The sequence below is a fragment of the Zeugodacus cucurbitae genome, chromosome 5 (genome assembly GCF_028554725.1).
Source record: "Zeugodacus cucurbitae isolate PBARC_wt_2022May chromosome 5, idZeuCucr1.2, whole genome shotgun sequence".
Lineage (NCBI taxonomy): Eukaryota > Metazoa > Arthropoda > Insecta > Diptera > Tephritidae > Zeugodacus > Zeugodacus cucurbitae.
Window position 1 is genome coordinate 55368381 of NC_071670.1, and position 19243 is coordinate 55387623.

General features: G+C 36.0%; 5 protein-coding genes across 5 annotated transcripts; 1 reads left to right on the top strand and 4 right to left on the bottom strand.

The window, feature by feature from the left end:
* Positions 1–2830: 2830 nt before the first annotated feature.
* Positions 2831–6594, bottom strand: LOC105209029 (integrator complex subunit 6). The gene has a single exon (XM_011179176.3). It carries the CDS (start codon positions 6592–6594, stop codon positions 3181–3183), a length of 3414 nt encoding a protein of 1137 aa, XP_011177478.2. The 3' UTR covers positions 2831–3180.
* A 3918-nt stretch (positions 6595–10512) lies between these two features.
* On the bottom strand, positions 10513–11624 carry LOC105209030 (DNA replication complex GINS protein PSF1). Its single transcript, XM_011179177.3, has 3 exons — positions 11386–11624; positions 11260–11324; positions 10513–11201 (listed from the first exon to the last, which is right to left on the bottom strand). Exons 1-3 carry the CDS (start codon positions 11473–11475, stop codon positions 10754–10756), a joined length of 603 nt encoding a protein of 200 aa, XP_011177479.1. The 5' UTR covers positions 11476–11624; the 3' UTR covers positions 10513–10753.
* Positions 11625–11635: 11 nt separating this feature from the next.
* On the top strand, positions 11636–15552 carry LOC105209032 (regulator of telomere elongation helicase 1 homolog). Its single transcript, XM_011179178.3, has 9 exons — positions 11636–12826; positions 12883–13208; positions 13275–13481; positions 13544–13958; positions 14025–14273; positions 14334–14479; positions 14544–14673; positions 14737–15030; positions 15096–15552. Exons 1-9 carry the CDS (start codon positions 11792–11794, stop codon positions 15306–15308), a joined length of 3015 nt encoding a protein of 1004 aa, XP_011177480.2. The 5' UTR covers positions 11636–11791; the 3' UTR covers positions 15309–15552.
* Positions 15553–16189: 637 nt separating this feature from the next.
* On the bottom strand, positions 16190–17871 carry LOC105209033 (uncharacterized). The gene has a single exon (XM_011179179.3). It carries the CDS (start codon positions 17027–17029, stop codon positions 16481–16483), a length of 549 nt encoding a protein of 182 aa, XP_011177481.1. The 5' UTR covers positions 17030–17871; the 3' UTR covers positions 16190–16480.
* Positions 17872–18013: 142 nt separating this feature from the next.
* On the bottom strand, positions 18014–19238 carry LOC105209034 (protein lin-52 homolog). Its single transcript, XM_011179180.3, has 4 exons — positions 19080–19238; positions 18934–19020; positions 18442–18546; positions 18014–18382 (listed from the first exon to the last, which is right to left on the bottom strand). Exons 1-4 carry the CDS (start codon positions 19114–19116, stop codon positions 18234–18236), a joined length of 378 nt encoding a protein of 125 aa, XP_011177482.1. The 5' UTR covers positions 19117–19238; the 3' UTR covers positions 18014–18233.
* Between the last annotated feature and the right edge of the window lie 5 nt (positions 19239–19243).

Here is a 19243-nt window from a genome sequence, read left to right on the forward strand (position 1 = left end):
AAAAATTCTATAACTCGAAGTTTTTCTGTGGATTATGGTGATTCGAGTTAGGGAAGTTCAACAGTATTTCATTAAATTCGTTGTTTGTTCGATTCAGAGAATTTTTTTCTTCATTCTCTAACCAATCGAATTCTATTATTTAAACGAAATTTAAATATTCCCCACATTGTACCATTATGTCATGACTCTTCCTGCAGGGCATACGTGTATATGCTTACTATACATTTTCAAATTGTATCCACAACAAATTGTTGCTGCATTCACACTACACACGATATCATTGCATGATTTTAGGCGCAATAAATTAAGTTCGAACTCACACATACACACATATTTTTAAATGTATATGAGTGTGTGCGCTTGCATTTGCATTACTAAGTAAAATAAATGTGCTAATAAAAAATTTAACAAACAAACGAAAAATTAAATTAACAAAAAATATTTTAAAATTTTATTAAATTCTAATACTTCCCTTGACACTGACAAATCCATTGTAATTACTCCTTTGTAATGTAAAAGCGACGTAGCAGGGATATTGACATTCATACATACATACATAAGCATATCGTTAACCGCTGTAAGCGATAAACACGACATGTTTTTGTACATTTCGTAGCAGGTTGTGTAGTTTAAGTAAAAAAGCTGGAAATAATTATAAAATTACAAAAGTCAAAATTGGAGATATTATAACCCCCCGATTTCTAATTTCTTATCCGATTAAATAATTTTTTGCTTTTTCAATTTTTTTCTAATTTTTTCGGTTTTTTTTTTTAATTTTTTTGTTTTTCCTAATTTTTCGGGTGTTTTCTATTTTTTGTCTCCTTTTTACGGTCCTTCTGCCTAATTTACACATACATACATATGTAGTTATCAAGCGTTGTTTAAAATTTCTCATAAATGTATTTATATTTGTGTCTCTTTCACTCTTTTATAATTTATATTATAAAATATTTAAATTACATTCAAAAATTTACTTAAGTATTTACGTTATGCATTCATATTTTGTATATATCAATATATTTTAAACATTTTCACCGTCTGTTCTAAGTAATATTTAATTTAATATATATTATTTGTTTTTTGTTTTCTGTTTTTTTAATCAATTTTCCATATATAAATAACCAATTATATATATGTGTGTGTGTATATATATATACTCGTATGTACAATTACAAAATTTAAAATTGAACATGAGAAAATGAAAACATTGAAAATTATTATTATTTATTCGCTAATATCTTTAGATAATCTTTTTTGTGGTTTTTGTTGTTGTTAACGCAAAGTCGAAAACACAGCTGTATCTTTCAAAACATCCTAGCTGATTTGTGTTAATTTTTTTTTCTATAAATTTCTGCGTACGCTAGAATCATCCTTGTCACTCATTATACTCTGTGTATATATTATTTATGTACATACCTATGCATGTTGTTGTTGGTTTTTATTTTCTATTAACTAAAATATAAGTTTACTGAAACAAGTTAAACTAGCATAAAATTACATGAAAATGTAAGTGGTCTCCCTTTTGGTGGCGAGGAAGTGCCTAACGCGTTCCCTCCCTTTCACTCTACATTTGCTTTCGTTAATTAAACTTAATAATTTTTTTTTGTTTTTTGTTTTTCTGAAAATAAAGGAATTTTTTTTTGTGTGTTTTGAACAAAGCAAAAGAATTACTTTAATTTTAAACTTTAAACTACTAAAGCAGCGCAATCACGTGTGTCTTTAAGTGGTCGTTAACGGCGCACAATTACAGTTACCCAGTTGACAAGTCGAGTTTTCTATCCATATATAAATACATATACATATGTATATATATAACAGCAAGTTATGGGCTTGTGGGCGTGGTAATTCAATTATAAAGTTATCAGTCTATACTCTTATATCTTCTAAAGATACCACGACGGAAAGTAATGTAACCAAGTACAACAAACAAAAAAAAAACAAATCACTGGTGCGTAATCAGATTCCTGGTAAAGTGTGGTTCCAAAAAAATTTTTTTCTGTGAATTGTCTAGATTTCAACAAAAATTATATTTTTGTCAAATTTTTTTAAAATATTTAGGCTGATACACGCTATAAATTAACGCAGACAGGCAAGGCGATCTCGTGTGCACTTTTTACAATAGTAAAATGCATATTAGTTGAAAGTCTATGTGGCCACAGAACCCAATGTTAACTAATAAATTAAATATTACAATAAATAAAAAAAATATTAAAAAAATTATGAATTTATCATTTGCTTAATATTTTCGAAGAATTAAATAATTTTAAAAAATTTATATTTTTTTATTTTTCTAAAATTGGAAACTTTAAACTAGAGAAAATATTGCAATATTTTATAATTTTTTTAGACTCGATTTTAAATTTTGTAATATCAATTAATTTTTTTTTTAATTTCACTTAATAATAATAATTTTTTTGTATTAACATTAGTTACAAACATTTTTTAAATTAAAAATAATAATAATATTTAATTACTGAAAAACGATTTTAACAATTTATTAATAAAAAATCAAAAAAAAAATATATATGAAAATTTTATATTTTAGTAACTGTAAAATATATGCTCATATATATATTCTTCAAAATCAAAAACATATCCAAACAATTCTTAGCACAACACTGGAACTCTGTGGACCCACTACTAGTATGCGCCTAAGTAACTTCTAGTGTTTTTGAAACCATAACTGCACACAGATAGATCGTCTCGCCCGCAGTTAATGCGATTGCCTAAGCACACATACGCACATACAACTAGCTAAGAGCCTGCATGTACAGAGATTTGCAAACTCAACACCCCCCACACGCCCACGTTCACATTACGTTTTTGTTAATTTTTGTTTTTTTTTTTTTGCTTTTGTGAAGAACCAACCACAATTAAGTACCCGTTTTCTTGAACGAAAATGAGCACCCCCACTCGCCCCGCATACGCACACACTCACACATTTATACCACGCACCCTTAAGTGTGACTTGATTTGCAATCGGTACACTTGTACACATTTTGGGCTTTGCATTTTGCATTTTGATAAGATCAGCCTGTGGCTCGGTGGTCTACGATGATCTTGGGGTATTTTTTGTTTCGATTTTTTCTTTTTGTTTTAACAAAAACTCTCGCCGTTCATGTTGAATTCGCCTTTTGTATATGGCTCACTAGCTCAATTGTAATTCCATAATAGTAATTGTTAACTTGTCGCCGTTGTTGTTGGTATTGGTGCTGATGTTGTCGTTTGTAATTGTTGTTGCTTCTTGTCCCACCACTCCTGTATGCTGTCAATCATTTGTTTACGTCGAAAACGCAACGATTCGCCGATGCACATTTTTATGAAATTCGATTTCATTTCAAAATCACCCTTAACTAAATTGAGATGTTCCAGCAGTTGTGCATAATTACGACCTGGACGTCGTATATCGCGAAAAACTTGTGTTCGTATTTCTAGGTTATGTTTACGTGCGGCATCTCGTTGTTCGTCTGTGAGTGGCGGTGGCCCCGTTGCCACAATTGTGTTGCGTTGACTAGCGCCGTTGCCAATATTATTGCTCATAACACTGTTAACGTTGTTGTGTTGATTGTGATTGGCAACATGATTTGAATTGGCCGCTGTTGTAGCTGCCACATTATTGGTCATGATGGACTCGCGCTTCAACGTATCGAAATTGGCGGAGAGTGTTACAGGTGATGCTAGGGAATTCGTTACTGTGGCCGAAGGTGGTGGCATTAACACTGACTCCGTCTCCATTTTGACTTGCGCACTTGCAATTCCGGAGGTGTCTGGAGTCGGCGCGCCAGCAGCTGTATTCGATATGCCAGCATTTCCATTGTGGCATTGTTGTAGTATGCGTGAAATTTCTTGAGCATCATTGATATCGTTGTGTTGATAGGCAGGTGCTTGGTTGATTAGGGTGGGTGTCGCTGGTGTTACAACATTGGTGGGTATTGGCGTTCCCAACGGCGGTGTGGTTGCGGGAATACTAAGCAAAGCGTTGCCGTTGATTTGAAGTGGTGCAGCGAAAACGTTAGGTGTTATCGTTGTCGGGTTGGTAATGGCCAACACGTTTGGCGCCACTATTGCGCCGACAGCAGCAGGCGTCACATCTACAGGTGTCATTATTGATTGACCAAAATTATTGATATAGGGTTGTGGCGAGCCCGGCGGTGACATGGGTGTTAATACACTGTTATTGCTTGGCATTTGTACCACCGGTGGCAGCGGTAATGTGCCACCAACCGACATGCTGATACCAGCCGACGAATTGATGGGCGTTGTTGTGCTAGGTCCGCTCATATCTGAATCACAGCTACTTTCGTCGCTAATGCCGTTGATGAAATTACGTACATAACCATTGATGAGCGGTTCACCGGGTTCGTCCTCATTGAAATCGAATGCCACAACCAGTCTGTCCGGATCACCGTCGTCGGACATATTTGACGATATGGATGCGGTCTCCGAAGCGCTATCATCGTCGTAGTCCGACATTGAGGCAATCGATGAGTTTGAGGAATTCGTTGGTGTTACATTCAAACTCGGTGTGCTGGGTCGCACATCTGTGGAAGTACGTCGAAATATGTAGTCCTTGCGTATGGGACCCGCTTTGCGTTTGCGCGCACGTGATGCATCGATTTTCTTTGGACCAATACCACCTGGCGCACCCGGTAATGGCGCGCCACCGGCGCCATTGTTTGATTTCATTGGTGCCACATCACTGAGATCAGCTTCGTCCACCATAACCATATGCTTATCCTTTTTGTATGGATTGCCGAACATGTGTTGCCGCACATTCGTCGGTTCGATTTCGCGCAATGGATTATCTTTATTTTTCAAATATTCCTGATAATTACCCATTTCAGCAATGGGCAGGCAGTGTCCAGAATCTTTGGCCACCAGGCTAGTGGGCGCTGGTCGTAGCACCGTTTCACGCATGCGCGCTATTTCTTCCATCAAATCGCGACGCGGTATATCGAAGGGATTGCGATATGACTTCGCTGAGGATTGGCGCGTTAGCTGTGGTACAACAATGGTGTAGTTCTCAAGCGGTTCAATCTCAGCGTGCAATTTAGAGAAGGTCTCTCTCAGCAATGGATGGCGCACAAGATCGCGACGCAATGGTACACCGGGATTCAATTTTGCTGTCTCGATTTGTCGATACGGCGGTTTTGGCTGTTTCAACTGTTTATACACTTTCATACAGAGATTTTCTTGATCTTGTTTTGCGGTGTTTTTGATATGCTTCAGCTGATTGGCGATATTCGGTGACAAATAATTGTCGACATTTTCCGGCAATAAAAACTGGAGCAGCTGATACGGTACATTGATGTTTAGTAACGCTTTGCGCAAAAACGGGCAGTAGTATGGTGGTATTGAACGCACATAAGCATTGAATTTATACATGAGATCATTGGGCGGACTCATATTATACTTATGTATAAGGTCGTGCAGCAGCGGCAATAGCGCCGGATAGTTGTACGCCAATACGTACAGATGAACTTGTGTTAAATTCTGCGAGGCCTTCAAATAGCCAAATGGTAAATCAAAACCATGCATACCGTTCGATATGATCACCTGCCAACATTTGTTCATTTCACGTTTTTGCAATATTTGTAGTGTCAGCGGACTACCTTCGATCTCGTATTTGTCGACGGGAAAACTACGCACCATTTGCGGTTCGTCAACAGCGGGTGTGACTACTTTCAATTTGGGATGCGCATCGCGTGGCGGCAATGTTACAGCCTTCGGATCGGGCCAATACGGTTCGGGCAAGGGCCAGTAACCAATTGGAAAGGTCTTTTGTGAGATGTGTTTTTGCACGTAGATCATTTTCTTCATTGGTTGGAATATTATGTCCTGTAGCGCTTCATTTGGCACGCCGTCTTTTGGTAACATAGGTTCAAACTGTAGCACCACACCCGGTTGCACCTTTTGCACCAAACTCTCTATACATTGATTTAGTACGTAATGTGAACGTACACGGTACGAACGACCGCCTGTTACAACGCACATACGTTCTATGGGCGAATCATCGTGTGGCACTTTGCCCTCAACACGTTCATCCACTTTATTGCCAGGCATACGTAGAACTAACGAAAATAGGCGTTGATCCCAGCGAAATGGTTCTTTTGTGAAATTTGTACCGGGTATTTGTGTATTCAGCGGCAGTATGATATCTTGGTGCACACCATTACGGTACGAATACCGTCCACCATCAGTGATCACAATAATTACAGACGGCTCCAAGTAAAATGGACAACGACCCTGACCGTATGTGTCGATGCCAGATTGCATGCGATTCAGATTCAATAAATCGAAAGCATTCTTTAATGATTCACCCATTGAAGTGAGTCCATTGCTTTGCAGGTTCTTCAGCTCATTCATGAATGTGGCATGATTCTCCTTCCAACCGGCTTTCACATTAGCGGGTGGTTCCTCAAATGTTAACAGCATATAGCGATCACCAAGGCAATCCTGTGTGCGTTGACGATATTTCAGGAATGTCTCCACTGCGCCCTTCGCTATGTCGAGATATGATTTTTGTACGCCATTCACGTATGCTTTCTGGCACATCGACGCGGATGTGTCGACCAAAAATAGTATAATGGTCATCGCGTCCGCACAGCTAATGTGTTAATACACTTCTTGATTTTTTGACAGTGCCTTCCTTTTATAGTTAGTTAGATTTGTTTACTTTGCTGTAGAGTTTAGTTTTCCTAAATATTATTTTTTTATTTTCTAAAAAAAATAATGCACTTGTTGAATTACATCTGCATCGACTTCGGGAATTAAAAATCGCGTTAATAAGTCTGAAAAACAGTTCAAAAAAATATAAGGCATGTTAAGCAAACGGATTTCGTATAGAACTGAGAGAAAGAGAGAGTAGTACAATGATATTTTATTCATATTTAAGTTCTAATTGATTTTTTTTTTATTAGATATCAGTATATATAACAAATTTTACTTAAGTAAATATTCAAAACTTATTATTTTCATTAATAATAAATTATTAGAAGCTAAGAACTTGATAAAAAAAAGTTTAAAACACTAAATTAATAGAAATCATTTAATAAAGTAATAAAATGTTAACTTCCACTTGAACAAGGATCTCAAGTGTAATGGCGATTTTGCCAAGCACAGCATTTTCCACTAAGTTTTTTATTACTAATTAGTTAGTTCGCTCAATAGCATTAGCTTCAAAATTATTTTCCAATCTATTGGTTAAACAAAACGCTCTTTGTTCTCTATACTAAAACGCTAATAAACTTGTGATGAATAACAACTGACTAACTTATAATTGCACCGTGTAAGAATCAATGAAGTGCAATCTATTTAAAAAAATAAAATCTTTTCATTTTTTTTTCAAACAATACTTTTTTAAATACAAATGCTACTATTAAGAATCCGTTAAGTAATATTAATATCAATTTCCAAGTATGACACGCCGAGAGATGGCGCTATTCTGCCGGAAGGACATAACATGTCTAATCTCAAAAAGTAATGGCGCGGTAAGGATTCAAATTCTCGAATGTTTAAAAACGTAGAAGCAAATAAAAACTCGCATCAGCAAAGCAAATAGACACACCCCTAACTCTTTATAAAGCAATAACTTTCTTTCATTCTGAAACTAATATAGCACATGCAAATCCCACTAACTCAAAAAATAGCAATGCACTTCCAAACTGGGAAAAGCAACGTGCGGAAGCGAAGATAGAGTGGAGGCGGCAGTAAGAAAAGATGGTAATGGAAGTAAAGAAGTTGTTGACGCTCTGTTTGCTCATTACTTTTTGTGCTATTGAAACTAAAGTTTTCTTGTCTTGGGTGTAAATGAATGAATATTCTAAAGCTTTTATTTTCGACACAGCTGAATATTTACTATTACCACGGTTAAACTTTATCGCGACCCTTTTGCAATTCTTTTTTCCTATTTATTGCTGGATATGGCACAAATTTAAAAACAATTCAAATTCTCTCACATTTAACAGAGAGAGAGAGAGAGAGCGAAAAATCAACGTAGTGGAGAGCAATATACTGCCAGCAGTGTTGTCACTTCACAAAATTGTTAACTAATAAAATAAAAATTTTAATATTTTTGATTAGAATTGTTAACAAAATTACTTTTAGACTATAGCTACATACATATTTTTTAAAATATTTGAAATCATTGACTAAATAACCATGACGTCCAAAATCTTTTGTATAATTATTTATACGCTAAGCCTTTTATATTACTGAACAAGCAAGCAACTATTATTGGAATATTTTATTGAGAAACATAAATAATGGTTTCAGAAATTCAGCTTTTATGTTGATAACTTGAAATTAACGAATATCTTCGCCACCTAGCTATAAATTAACACGGCAACACTTGAGCAGCAGAAAAATTCTCACGTGCGCGAAAGCGAGACGACCAATAAACAACCGAAACTTTGACATTTGGCAACAAAAAACACAGTAAAAAAGACGATGAAAAACGTTTAAAACAGAACAAAATCCAATAGCTTTGCAACGGTTTGCTGCATTTTGATAGCACGTCTGGCATTTAAATGCCAAACACCGAGTTGAAGCTCCATAGAGCCTTTAGATCTACAAGTACTCAAGCAATGTGTAAAATGAGTCTTGATGTTGGAATAACTACTTAAAGCACACATAAACAGTTGTGTCATCTAATTAGCAATAGAAAAAATCAACACACTTTCAACTGAATGCTAAATTAAATTCGCACCAACACAAATTAAATGCACGTCCTTGACGTAAAGCAACTCACAAACGGTAACGTGCTGCCGAAAATTGTAAACAAAATTCTGAACACTGCAAGTGAAGAGTGTGGGTATGAGTGCACGCATTGTTCAATTAGTGGGGTGAGTGGACACACTATACCGCGCGGCTGACACTGATAAGTACTCGCACATATGTACATGTGTACAATTTCAGTTGCTACAGCCTTTGCAATTAACTTACAGCAACAATTTCCAACTAACTGCTAGTGCTATCACTAAGGTGAGTTGACAAGCATGAGCATAATCTTCTCACTTTTTTTCGCTAATTTGTTTTCAAGCTTTACGCTTTTTTGTAAATAACGTCTGAATGCAATAAAAAAAAAACCGACGTTTACCAGTTGTCATTGCTTTTACAGTTGCCGTCGTCACCATTGCAGTGAGTGTCATTACCGTGTTTCAAACCACTTGCTCCAATTGTCGCAAGTTTGAAAAAACGATTCAGATTTTAATAATTACACTTTATGCTATTTTAATATTCCTTTAAGTGGGAGTCATCCCAATTCGTTAGAACGCTGTGCAATACCTTCTTCTGCTTGCCAGCTACGCTCCATACGCTGTGCTGTGCTGTGCTTAATAAAGCTTCTCCATCTTCAGTTTCCTAAAGAGGCGTTCTAGTGGTAATCAATTTGTGCACAAAGTGTGTGGTGCGATGGAACGACTACATCAATGCAACAACAAATATATGTAAATATTTCGTACACACACACACACACACACACACCATTGAATGAACGGCCGATGAGCGGACGAACAGTCAGTAGCGCCACAGCGGGAGCACCAACGATTCCCCAAAAGCACTGTATATTGTTGTTGTGCAGAGTTGGTGTCGTCTCTTCTATCTTCCTTCTACTTCTCTCTAGCGCTCTCCCTCTCTTTGCTTCACACTTTTGTGCGCCGCTGCTTTGCTATTTGCTTACTACAACAAATTTATCACCACTGCGAGCGAACACTGCTATTTGTTTTTGTTCCGTCCCGAGTATTTAGTTTTGATTACGATTTTTAACCGGTGCTACCAACCTTCCTTTCCAAAAGCAAGAAACAAACTGTCAAAATTTCACTGGACTACAAGCATTCGTCGTTCATCGGTCGCCCCTCGTCCAAATACGCAAGCACACACCAAGAATTTTCAATTCTTCAATTCTGCTTTCCGCTGACTTTCGTGCAGCGAAGTATGCACACTACTATGGGGATAAATTTTTCCCCTATTATATTCAAATAAACCATAATAGACATTCGATTATATAGCTGACTTTTTTCAATTCAAAAATTTCCAATCGAAATCAAGTGTAAATTAAGCAAAGTTTCTAACTAGGATTTTAAAATTGATTATGTATGAAATTTATTAGCTGAAAAAGGAATATTCGCGAAAAATAAGCTATAACCATATTGGAAGAACTCGATAATAAATAAATTACATTATCAACAAAAATATTTTTTACTAAAACAATAAATAATTAATTGGTAGTAGCCTATAATAGTGATCGTAATATAATAATCGAATGATATTAAAGTATTATCAGAATTATTTTTGCATAATTGCTGTTAAATTCTTGTCTTTAAGTAAATATATACATTTTACTTATGTTCAATATCCAACATTATGAAATTAGTAATGTTGTTGTATTAACAGAATGTCATGAATAATAACTATTTATCGTACCAAATATGGAAACAATGGGATAGCCGGCATATAATTTGTTTATAATAAAATAATAACTATCGAAAAATGCAATAAACTTTAGATTCTAAGAGGTCTCCAAAAATATCTGAATGATTTTAATACAAAATTATTTGTTTAAACAAATTTAAATTTTATTCCACAAATACAAATTCTGTAAAATATAACAACCGCAATTGAGTATCGGAAATGAGAGAACACATTTGTTTTATGCAAGAAAAAACATATAAAAGATTGGCTTAAAAAAAATATTCATCCGGCAACAGTATAGAAAAGTAAGAGAGATAATGATTTTTAAATTAACTATACCTTATCACGCTATATGTTGTAGAATTCCCTGGCGTACCAGCGTTTCCACTTGGGCACGCGGCAAATAGTGTTGGCTATTCTTTTTTAGATATATCACTTCACCATCTTCCAATTCAAATTTTCCATAATCTTCAAGACAACGCACTTCTATATATAGCGATTTCGGTGGGCGTAGATCACCCGTTAAATCAATGCCTTGTCCATCACCGATAGAACGCATGTAGGACGCTAATGACTTTGAGTATGTGTTGAAGAAGTTCACTTCAGGTTCGCACAGCGATGTTTTAATATCGGCTGGTATAATAGGACCAAATTCCCAACGAAGTGCTTTAATACGTAGTAAACGTTTGTAAAGATACGTTAGTAGACAGCGTTTGTTCCTTTGTAAGGCAGCGTGTCGAAAATTTAACAAAGGCCACAAGGTGCGATCACCCGAGGTTGAATAATTAGCACTAAAGGAGATATTTTTATACTAAGTATGTCAAACTGATTAAATACACTACAACTTACGCTTGTGCACAGTTTTCTTCAAAAATTGCCTTGATTTCCTCCAATACTTGACGTACGCCATCATCCTGTAATTCATACAAATGCGAATATTACTCAAAAATTACAAATATCAACGCTTTTACTTACATCAAATGGTGGAATAGTCTGTGAAGAACGCTCCAGCTCTTTTATTAACTCGAAAGCTTTATCAGCAAACATTTTACCTGATTTTGCCATTTTATTTAAGTTTTCGTGCTTCGCCAACTAAAATACTAAACAAACTTTAAGCGCGTTTTTGTGCAATTGTTTACGTTTTATTTATGTCATTACACGCTGTTCGTTGTCATATTGCCAGTGTTGCGCAGTTGTGCAGCTATTTTATGAAACGAATCACAGAGAAAACTGTCAAAATCAGCTGTAAGCTATGGTTTTGGCGGTATTTACAAAAAGAGGAAATAAGTTCATATGGTTGTAAAGTGAAATAGACGTAGTGCGCACAAATTAATTTGAAAATAAGTTGTAAAACTATAAAATATATAGTAGCGCGTTTAAAATGCCGGAATATATGATCGCGGGAATTCCGGTGCATTTTCCATTTGAACCCTACGATGTGCAAACAGCATATATGGAAAAAGTAATCGCCTGCCTACGCGATGGCACAAATGGCGTTTTAGAGTCTCCAACTGGCACGGGTAAAACATTGAGTCTTCTATGTTCATCGCTAGCTTGGTTGCTGTCGCGAAAAGCAGATATGCAATCATTAGTACAAAGGAACGCAAGAGGCGGTGCAGCCGCACAACAAGGGGCTAATGAACTCAACACAATGCAATCGAGAAATGCTAACTGGGGCATCCCGAAAATTATATACGCCTCGCGCACACATTCCCAATTAACGCAGGCCATGCAGGAATTGAAACGTACATCGTACTCGTTTATGCGTGCCGTTGTCTTAGGTTCGCGTGACCAATTATGCATACATCCTGAAGTTATGCGAGAGCAGGGCAATTCCAATAAAGTGCAACTTTGTAAATTACGTATACAAACACGCACATGTACGTTCTACAATCGTGTTGAATCCAAGAAGGACAGTCCTGAATTAAAAGAACAGTCGATAATGGATATTGAAGATTTGGTAAAAGTTGGACAGAAACTCAAAGTGTGTCCCTATTATGTATCCAAAGAGTTGACCGGTGATGCGGATATCACATTTATGCCATACAACTATCTTTTAGATCCAAAAGCACGTAAAGCAAATAAAGTGGATCTGAACAACACCATAGTAATATTAGATGAGGCACATAACATAGAGAAAATTTGCGAAGAATCTGCATCCGTGCAAATACGTTCATCAGACATAGCTTTAGCTATCGATGATGTGACGCATATAATGAAGGCAATGATGAGTGAAAATGCATTAGATTTCATGAGCGGCGATGAGCCGAAAGACTTTAAATTAGAAGATCTCGCACAGCTTAAAGAGATGCTGTTGGAGTTGGAGAAGGGAATTGATGATATTGTAGTCGAAAACAAAGCAGAAGGAACCACATTTCCACCTTCATTTATGTTCGATCTATTAGCTGGCGCAAAAGTAAGTTTATGGTATAGCAAATCTAACAAATCAACAGAAGACGTATTTTTTTGCAGTTCACTCCAGCTATAGCACCTGCCACAATAAGTTTATTAGAACGACTTGTTCAATTCATGACCGTTCAGTCTCAAGACAGCGCATTCCGCAAAGGTGGTAGCTTTGATGTGCTGTCTAATCTACTAAGCGTCGTTTTCGTTAAAAAAGAAGACATTATAGCCAAGGTGCTCAGAAGTTTCAAAGTGCATGTGCAAATCGAAGAAATCAAACAACAGAACAAAAATGCCAGCAAGGATGGCTGGTTATCAAAAGCGTCAAGTAGTAGCACAGTTGCCACGAAGTTGCCCAAAATTATTAACTACTGGTGTTTCAATCCCGGTTTTGGGTCAGTTACAAATCATTAAGCGGAAATTATCTGTAAAACTCACAACAAAATTTTACTACATTTTAGCATGGAACAGCTGTTGAATACACAGGTCCGCAGTATAATTTTAACGAGTGGTACTTTAGCGCCTTTGAAGCCATTAATAGCCGAATTGGCGGTACCAATTGCACAAAGTCTTGAAAATCCACACATTGTTAATCAATCGCAGGTTTACGTTAAAATAATCGGTACCGGACCTGATCGCGAGCAGCTCATATCAAATTTTGCCAATCGGTAAGCTAACGGTACATTATTTACACACTTGCACTCATGCGCTTAATAATTTATGTCTGCAGCGATAATCCGAAGTACCTCAGCTCGCTGGGTCAGACAATACTCAATGTTTCACGTATCGTACCCGATGGTCTGCTCGTCTTCTTCCCCTCCTACCCACTGTTGAATCAGTGCGTAAACGCTTGGCAGGCCAGCGGGCTTTGGGCGGAGGTATCACGACATAAACCCATATATGTAGAGCCGCGCGGTAAAGAGAGTTTCACAACAACTATGGAGGAATTCTACAAAAGCATACGCGATGCAAAGGGTGCCGTTTTCATGGCGGTTTGTCGTGGTAAAGTCTCCGAGGGTCTTGATTTCGCCGATCGTAATGGACGTGCTGTCATTATCACAGGTCTACCATTTCCACCACTAAAAGATCCCAAAGTGATTTTAAAGAAACGCTACTTGGAAGATAACCGTACCAAGGAGAATGAGGTGTGCCGAAATTATTATTTTTTTGTTACTTTGTATGCTCTTGCTAACAAGATATTATTTCTTTAGCTGCTAAGTGGTCAAGCCTGGTATAGCTTAGAAGCGACGCGTGCCGTTAATCAGGCTATTGGACGTGTCATACGTCATCGACATGATTACGGCGCTATTTTATTGTGTGATATACGTTTCGCACAACCCAATCAGGTATCACAGTTGTCCAAATGGGTTCGTGGACATTTGGGCGCAGCACCCAAAAGTGTGCCCTTCGGTTCGATTGTGAGAGAATTACGCGAATTCTTTCGTAATGCAGATAAATCTGTAAATATCAAACACCTCTCTTTAGTGTGTCTCCCTTTTAATAGCGATTTTATTTAATAGCTGCCAAAACCTAAAGAGCGTAGTGTCGAAGCACTGGTAAGCGAATCGTGTGAAGAAGTTGGCATTGTGAAAAGTAGTTACTTCTCGGATCCAAAGTCGATGCTTGAAGCAAAAAATAAATTTGCAACGGCACAAACGATGGCGATGTAAGCAAGTCATTTATGCTCTAATGCTACGAAATTAATACATTTTATTACTATTAACGCACAGGAAAGTTGAAAAAACCAATTCAATTGAAGGTTGGACGCCCGATGACTATAAATTGGCCGCGGGACGGTCACAAAATAGTAAAGTGCCGAACGCTATGGACTTTATGAGCCGACTGGACACAAACGTAAAGGTAATGCGATGCAATGATTGAGCTTCACGCAATATTTTTTATTAACATGAAATTTTGCCACAGTCCATAGACTTCAATAGTGCCAGCTGCAGCAATTCCTCGCGCAGTAACCAAGTTAGCATATATAAACGTGAGAGAAATTCACCCACTTCCAGTCCAAGTAGCAGTGCTTCACTTGCCAATATAAAGAAAAAACGCTATAAGTTAGTAAAGGATACCACCATCACTGAGTCTCCAACCTGCTGCGCTTCACCATTTCTAGATGAATTTGGTTTTAAATCAAAGGCTAGATTATCCATTGAACCGCCGGTAGTGGAAAAACAGGCACCACAAGAACGTGTGGAATTTTTACGTATAGTAAGTTCAGTTTGTAGCCAAAGAGAATCAGTAAATGTTTCACGTTTCATGTTTTTTTTTTTTAGTTACGCAGCTCTCTAACTCCCGATGATTTTAGTGCCTTTACGGCGGCACTAATGGCCTATAGTCGTCAGGATAAATTCGATGATTTTTTAAAGGTTTTAGTGCGTGTATTGTCCAAACCGGAACTGCATTACATGTTGCGTGGCATGCGTCGATTTATAAAAATGAATCACAAAGAGTTGTTTGACGCTGGCACAGCACATATTCTATCATAACCTCGCTTTTGTATATAGTTTAAAATTGCTCATCATTTGCTCCAAAATTTAATCGACGCTATTTTGGTGGGGGTTGTGCGACGTTTAAGCATTAATGTACTTCGTAAGCTACTATAATGTATTTAGTATCAAAATTTTTAAGTTTTTTTATGTTTTACAATAACAATAAATACAATACGATATGTAGATATTTTATAAATAAATGCATGAAAAAATCCGTAGTAATGCAGATTTTTGTTATCAATATTCTTATCTATTCTTCTATAGTATTTCCAGATTAATTCTAATAAAAGATCCAACGTATAGGAAGTAGCAAGTATTATAATTATTTTAATAAAGTATCGAAGTCGATAACTTCGAATCCTTCAAAATCGAATTCCTATTTCTTTCAGTGCTTTCGCAGAAAATAACAAATTTAATTCATTTTTAAAGACAAAAGAGATTCCTCATTTCTTTGCCCATAGTATAACAGCTTTTATCTTTATCTTCAAATATAATTTATTATTACATATGTGTGTTCAATTCATATAATATTTATATTCATAAGTAAGATGCTTAAAATATTAACTTTAATACTAGATTTCACATTTCCTTTCGCATAGCTATTTGCATTTAAATTACGTTGATTGTACGAACGGAAGTTACATTGAGTTCATAAATTTTGTATATATGTATATATCCAAACATACATATACACATATATATTAATTCGTATATCATATACATACTACATGTTTAAGTATAATTTAATTTTGCACAATACCTAGATGATATCATCCGCTCGTTCTGATAAATTCCTTTGTTCAATCCCTTATTAATGTACATAGCGATCATCTCACTAAAGCACATGTATTTACACAAATATATATGTTTGTATTTTTTTTTAATATTTCCGTATATTTAAAATTTTATAGAATTTTCTTTCACTCTTCACAGTGAATTCATTAACTTGTGAATGTAAAGGCACAGTTTCAATTTCTTTGTGTTCACATACAATTTTTCTTCGTTTCTACTTTGCCTTTTCCTTCCACAACGGATACGGAAATAATGGCGCGCAATTTTAGCGCAAAAAGCCGCGAACAACAGCGCAAAGAGGAAATAGCAAGCAAAAGTAATACTGCAATACTAGCAAACCACTTGATGCATATTAATTCGGAAAACTAAAAATCAACCTATTCAATACGCCAATGTAAACCAAAACGTTCCTCAAATGTGGTGCGATTATAAACGCCCACATCGGCTAACATCTGCGGTTCGGTATAGTAAGCAAAACGTCGTATATCTAAAATTGCCGCATCGAATTGCTGCTTCCAACTGGTTAAGTCCGTAACGGTCATATGTATTGGCAACTGCGGATCCGGTATGTCAATTGCGGCCGACAAACGATCGAATGCTTCGGCAATGGGACCCACTGATAGATTTACCCAGTACTCTTCCGGAAAACGCTTATTCTCACAAAACGGTGCTCCTTTGCGCATAATGAATATAAGCATAAGTATTTCATAGCGTTCACCTGCCTCATAGAAGCGTTTTGTTCGTGTCTTTTCCACAAAGTCAATGAGTAATATAAGTGGTGTGTAATTTTGTAAATGCATCAGCAACTCACGATCTGACCACACATATTTGCCGCCCTTGACATTGCTGCCTGGATTCGCACTGCCCACCATACTGGTCGCCAAAGAAGCGCCCGTTTGTCTAAGACAGCCGCCTTCCTCAACCATGGCAATGGACAGCAGCGTTGCTAAGTATGTATTTATGTACGTTTGTATATGTTTTTTTTTTTAATTGAGTATGTAGTTCGTTGGCTCTTGTTGCTTTTGGGGAGGTTGATGGGGCGTTTAACCAACACTTACACAAAATGGGGCAAGGTCGCACGAGCGTTTGTGTACTAGTTGTTGTTGTGTGTGAGTACGATGCACCAGTTGGCTGCTTTCTACATATGTGTTGCTAACTGAAGAATATATGCGTTGTCTTATTAAATTAATTTCCGTTTTCCTTATTTTACTGGAACGTTGCACATTTGTAAATGCGTTAAACACTTAAAATTATACTTTAAGCTGTTGCAAATTAAGAAATTTATTTTAAAATTCGCTTTAATTGTTGGTGTCGGCTGCTGCGCGATTCGTTTGCGTGCGTTAACTGCTGGTAAACAAAACTGGATGCGAGCAAATACGGAATGCAATCGATAGCCACATACATTTGAGTAGGTCCAAGAAGACGTCAATGCAGATATAGGGTGCAGTTTGGGGGAAATGCATATCAAAAATATACACCATTTGATTAGTAGTTGTAAAAAATTTAAATTTAGAAATTTATTTTGTTGGAATTAGTAAATTCAAAAGTACATATCAATGCCAATTAAAAATTTGCAAGGCATTTGGCTGATATGCTCAGCCCGTTTGTTGGGTGCGCTTTGGATGTCATATCTTTTTTGGCAAAAATTCGTTCGCTGATTTGCTTTACCATAATTTGGGCGCTCGCAATTATAAACATATTTTTGAACATATCGTTGACCGCACATTGAAATGGAATTCACTGAGCTTTTATATGCGTAATTTCGTAAATAGTTATTGGTTTCTTAACTACCTTATATATACGTAAAGCTTTGTCTGTCCGCACGGGATATGCACGTTTGTGCGCAAGCGCTGCAACCCAATATGCCGAGACTTTCTTCTTATTTTTTAAGAAATCCAAAGCTTTATTAATAAAATTGCATTGATATGCAAAGCATTCACGTTTTTATTAAAGTTTTCAATTCTTTCTTTCGTTTATTTATTTATAATTTTGTTTTTTATAAATGCATTTGTACTCATATAAGTCTACTAGTGTTTGCACAATTAAAACTATTTGGTATAAATTTATTATTTTTAAAATTATAAATATTACAAATATTTAAGTCAAGCTAAAATTTAATGTACATTTAAATCATATGGATTTCTTTTTAGCATTGCTAAAAATACCCAAGTATTTGCCGCGTGTCATTTCCTTGGCCTCCGATACACCCAATTGATAGGCTTCATCGTACATTTTCTTGATCTCCATTATTAGATTACTGAAGGGCATATTGCTAAGTTCTGCAAATTAGTGTATTTACTTAGTACTTAGTTAATAATTTATTAAATTTTGCACTCACGTATCATAGCATTTATGTCCTCCTGTGAGAGGTCCTTTGACCACTGCGGTACCGGTGTGCGTATGGGAGTGTCACTCATGGCAATAAAATTACTTATACCAGGAACTGCAAAGTCAACAAAATTCAAACTTCAAAACTTTTGACATGACTAAATATATATAAATTTGATATTATTTCATTTTCTGTTAAGCGCCGCAATAAACAAAAAATAGAGGATTGTTATGAATAAAATGTAAATATTATTGAAAAGTAGACTTAAAAACTTTAAAACGCATGGAAAATACGTATTATTGCGCTTAAGTGAGATATTAGGAGTTTTTCAAACTCCCTTAAAGAATCTTCCAAACGGATGTGGCGTTATTGTGAAAAAGTTTTTAATGGTAAAGTTTAAATTATATTGAATTAACAAAACTTATTGTTCTTGTGTTAGTAATATTACTTTTTTCTTTTTAATAATTTTCGTTATTTCAATTTGTATTTAACATAACTCACTTTTTTCAGGCCATAGTTCGGGTGACGTGCGCAATTTTTCCAGCGAATATAACCCATCCTCTGGTGAGTCCTCTTTTATCATAGACCCTGTAAATATACGTTAAATTGCTAGCTTTTATTAATTAATTTAATCAATTGTTTAAAACCTTTTAAAAGAGTACGACTACGATTTGAGTTCGACATGTTAAAACAAAATATAAGAATTAAATAATGCGAATATAGAAAAATGAATTGTCAAAAGCTTGTTAAATGTCAGAAGCAATGAGATAAGTTAAGAGTTGTATTTTGACTTTCATTTCTGAATTTTTTC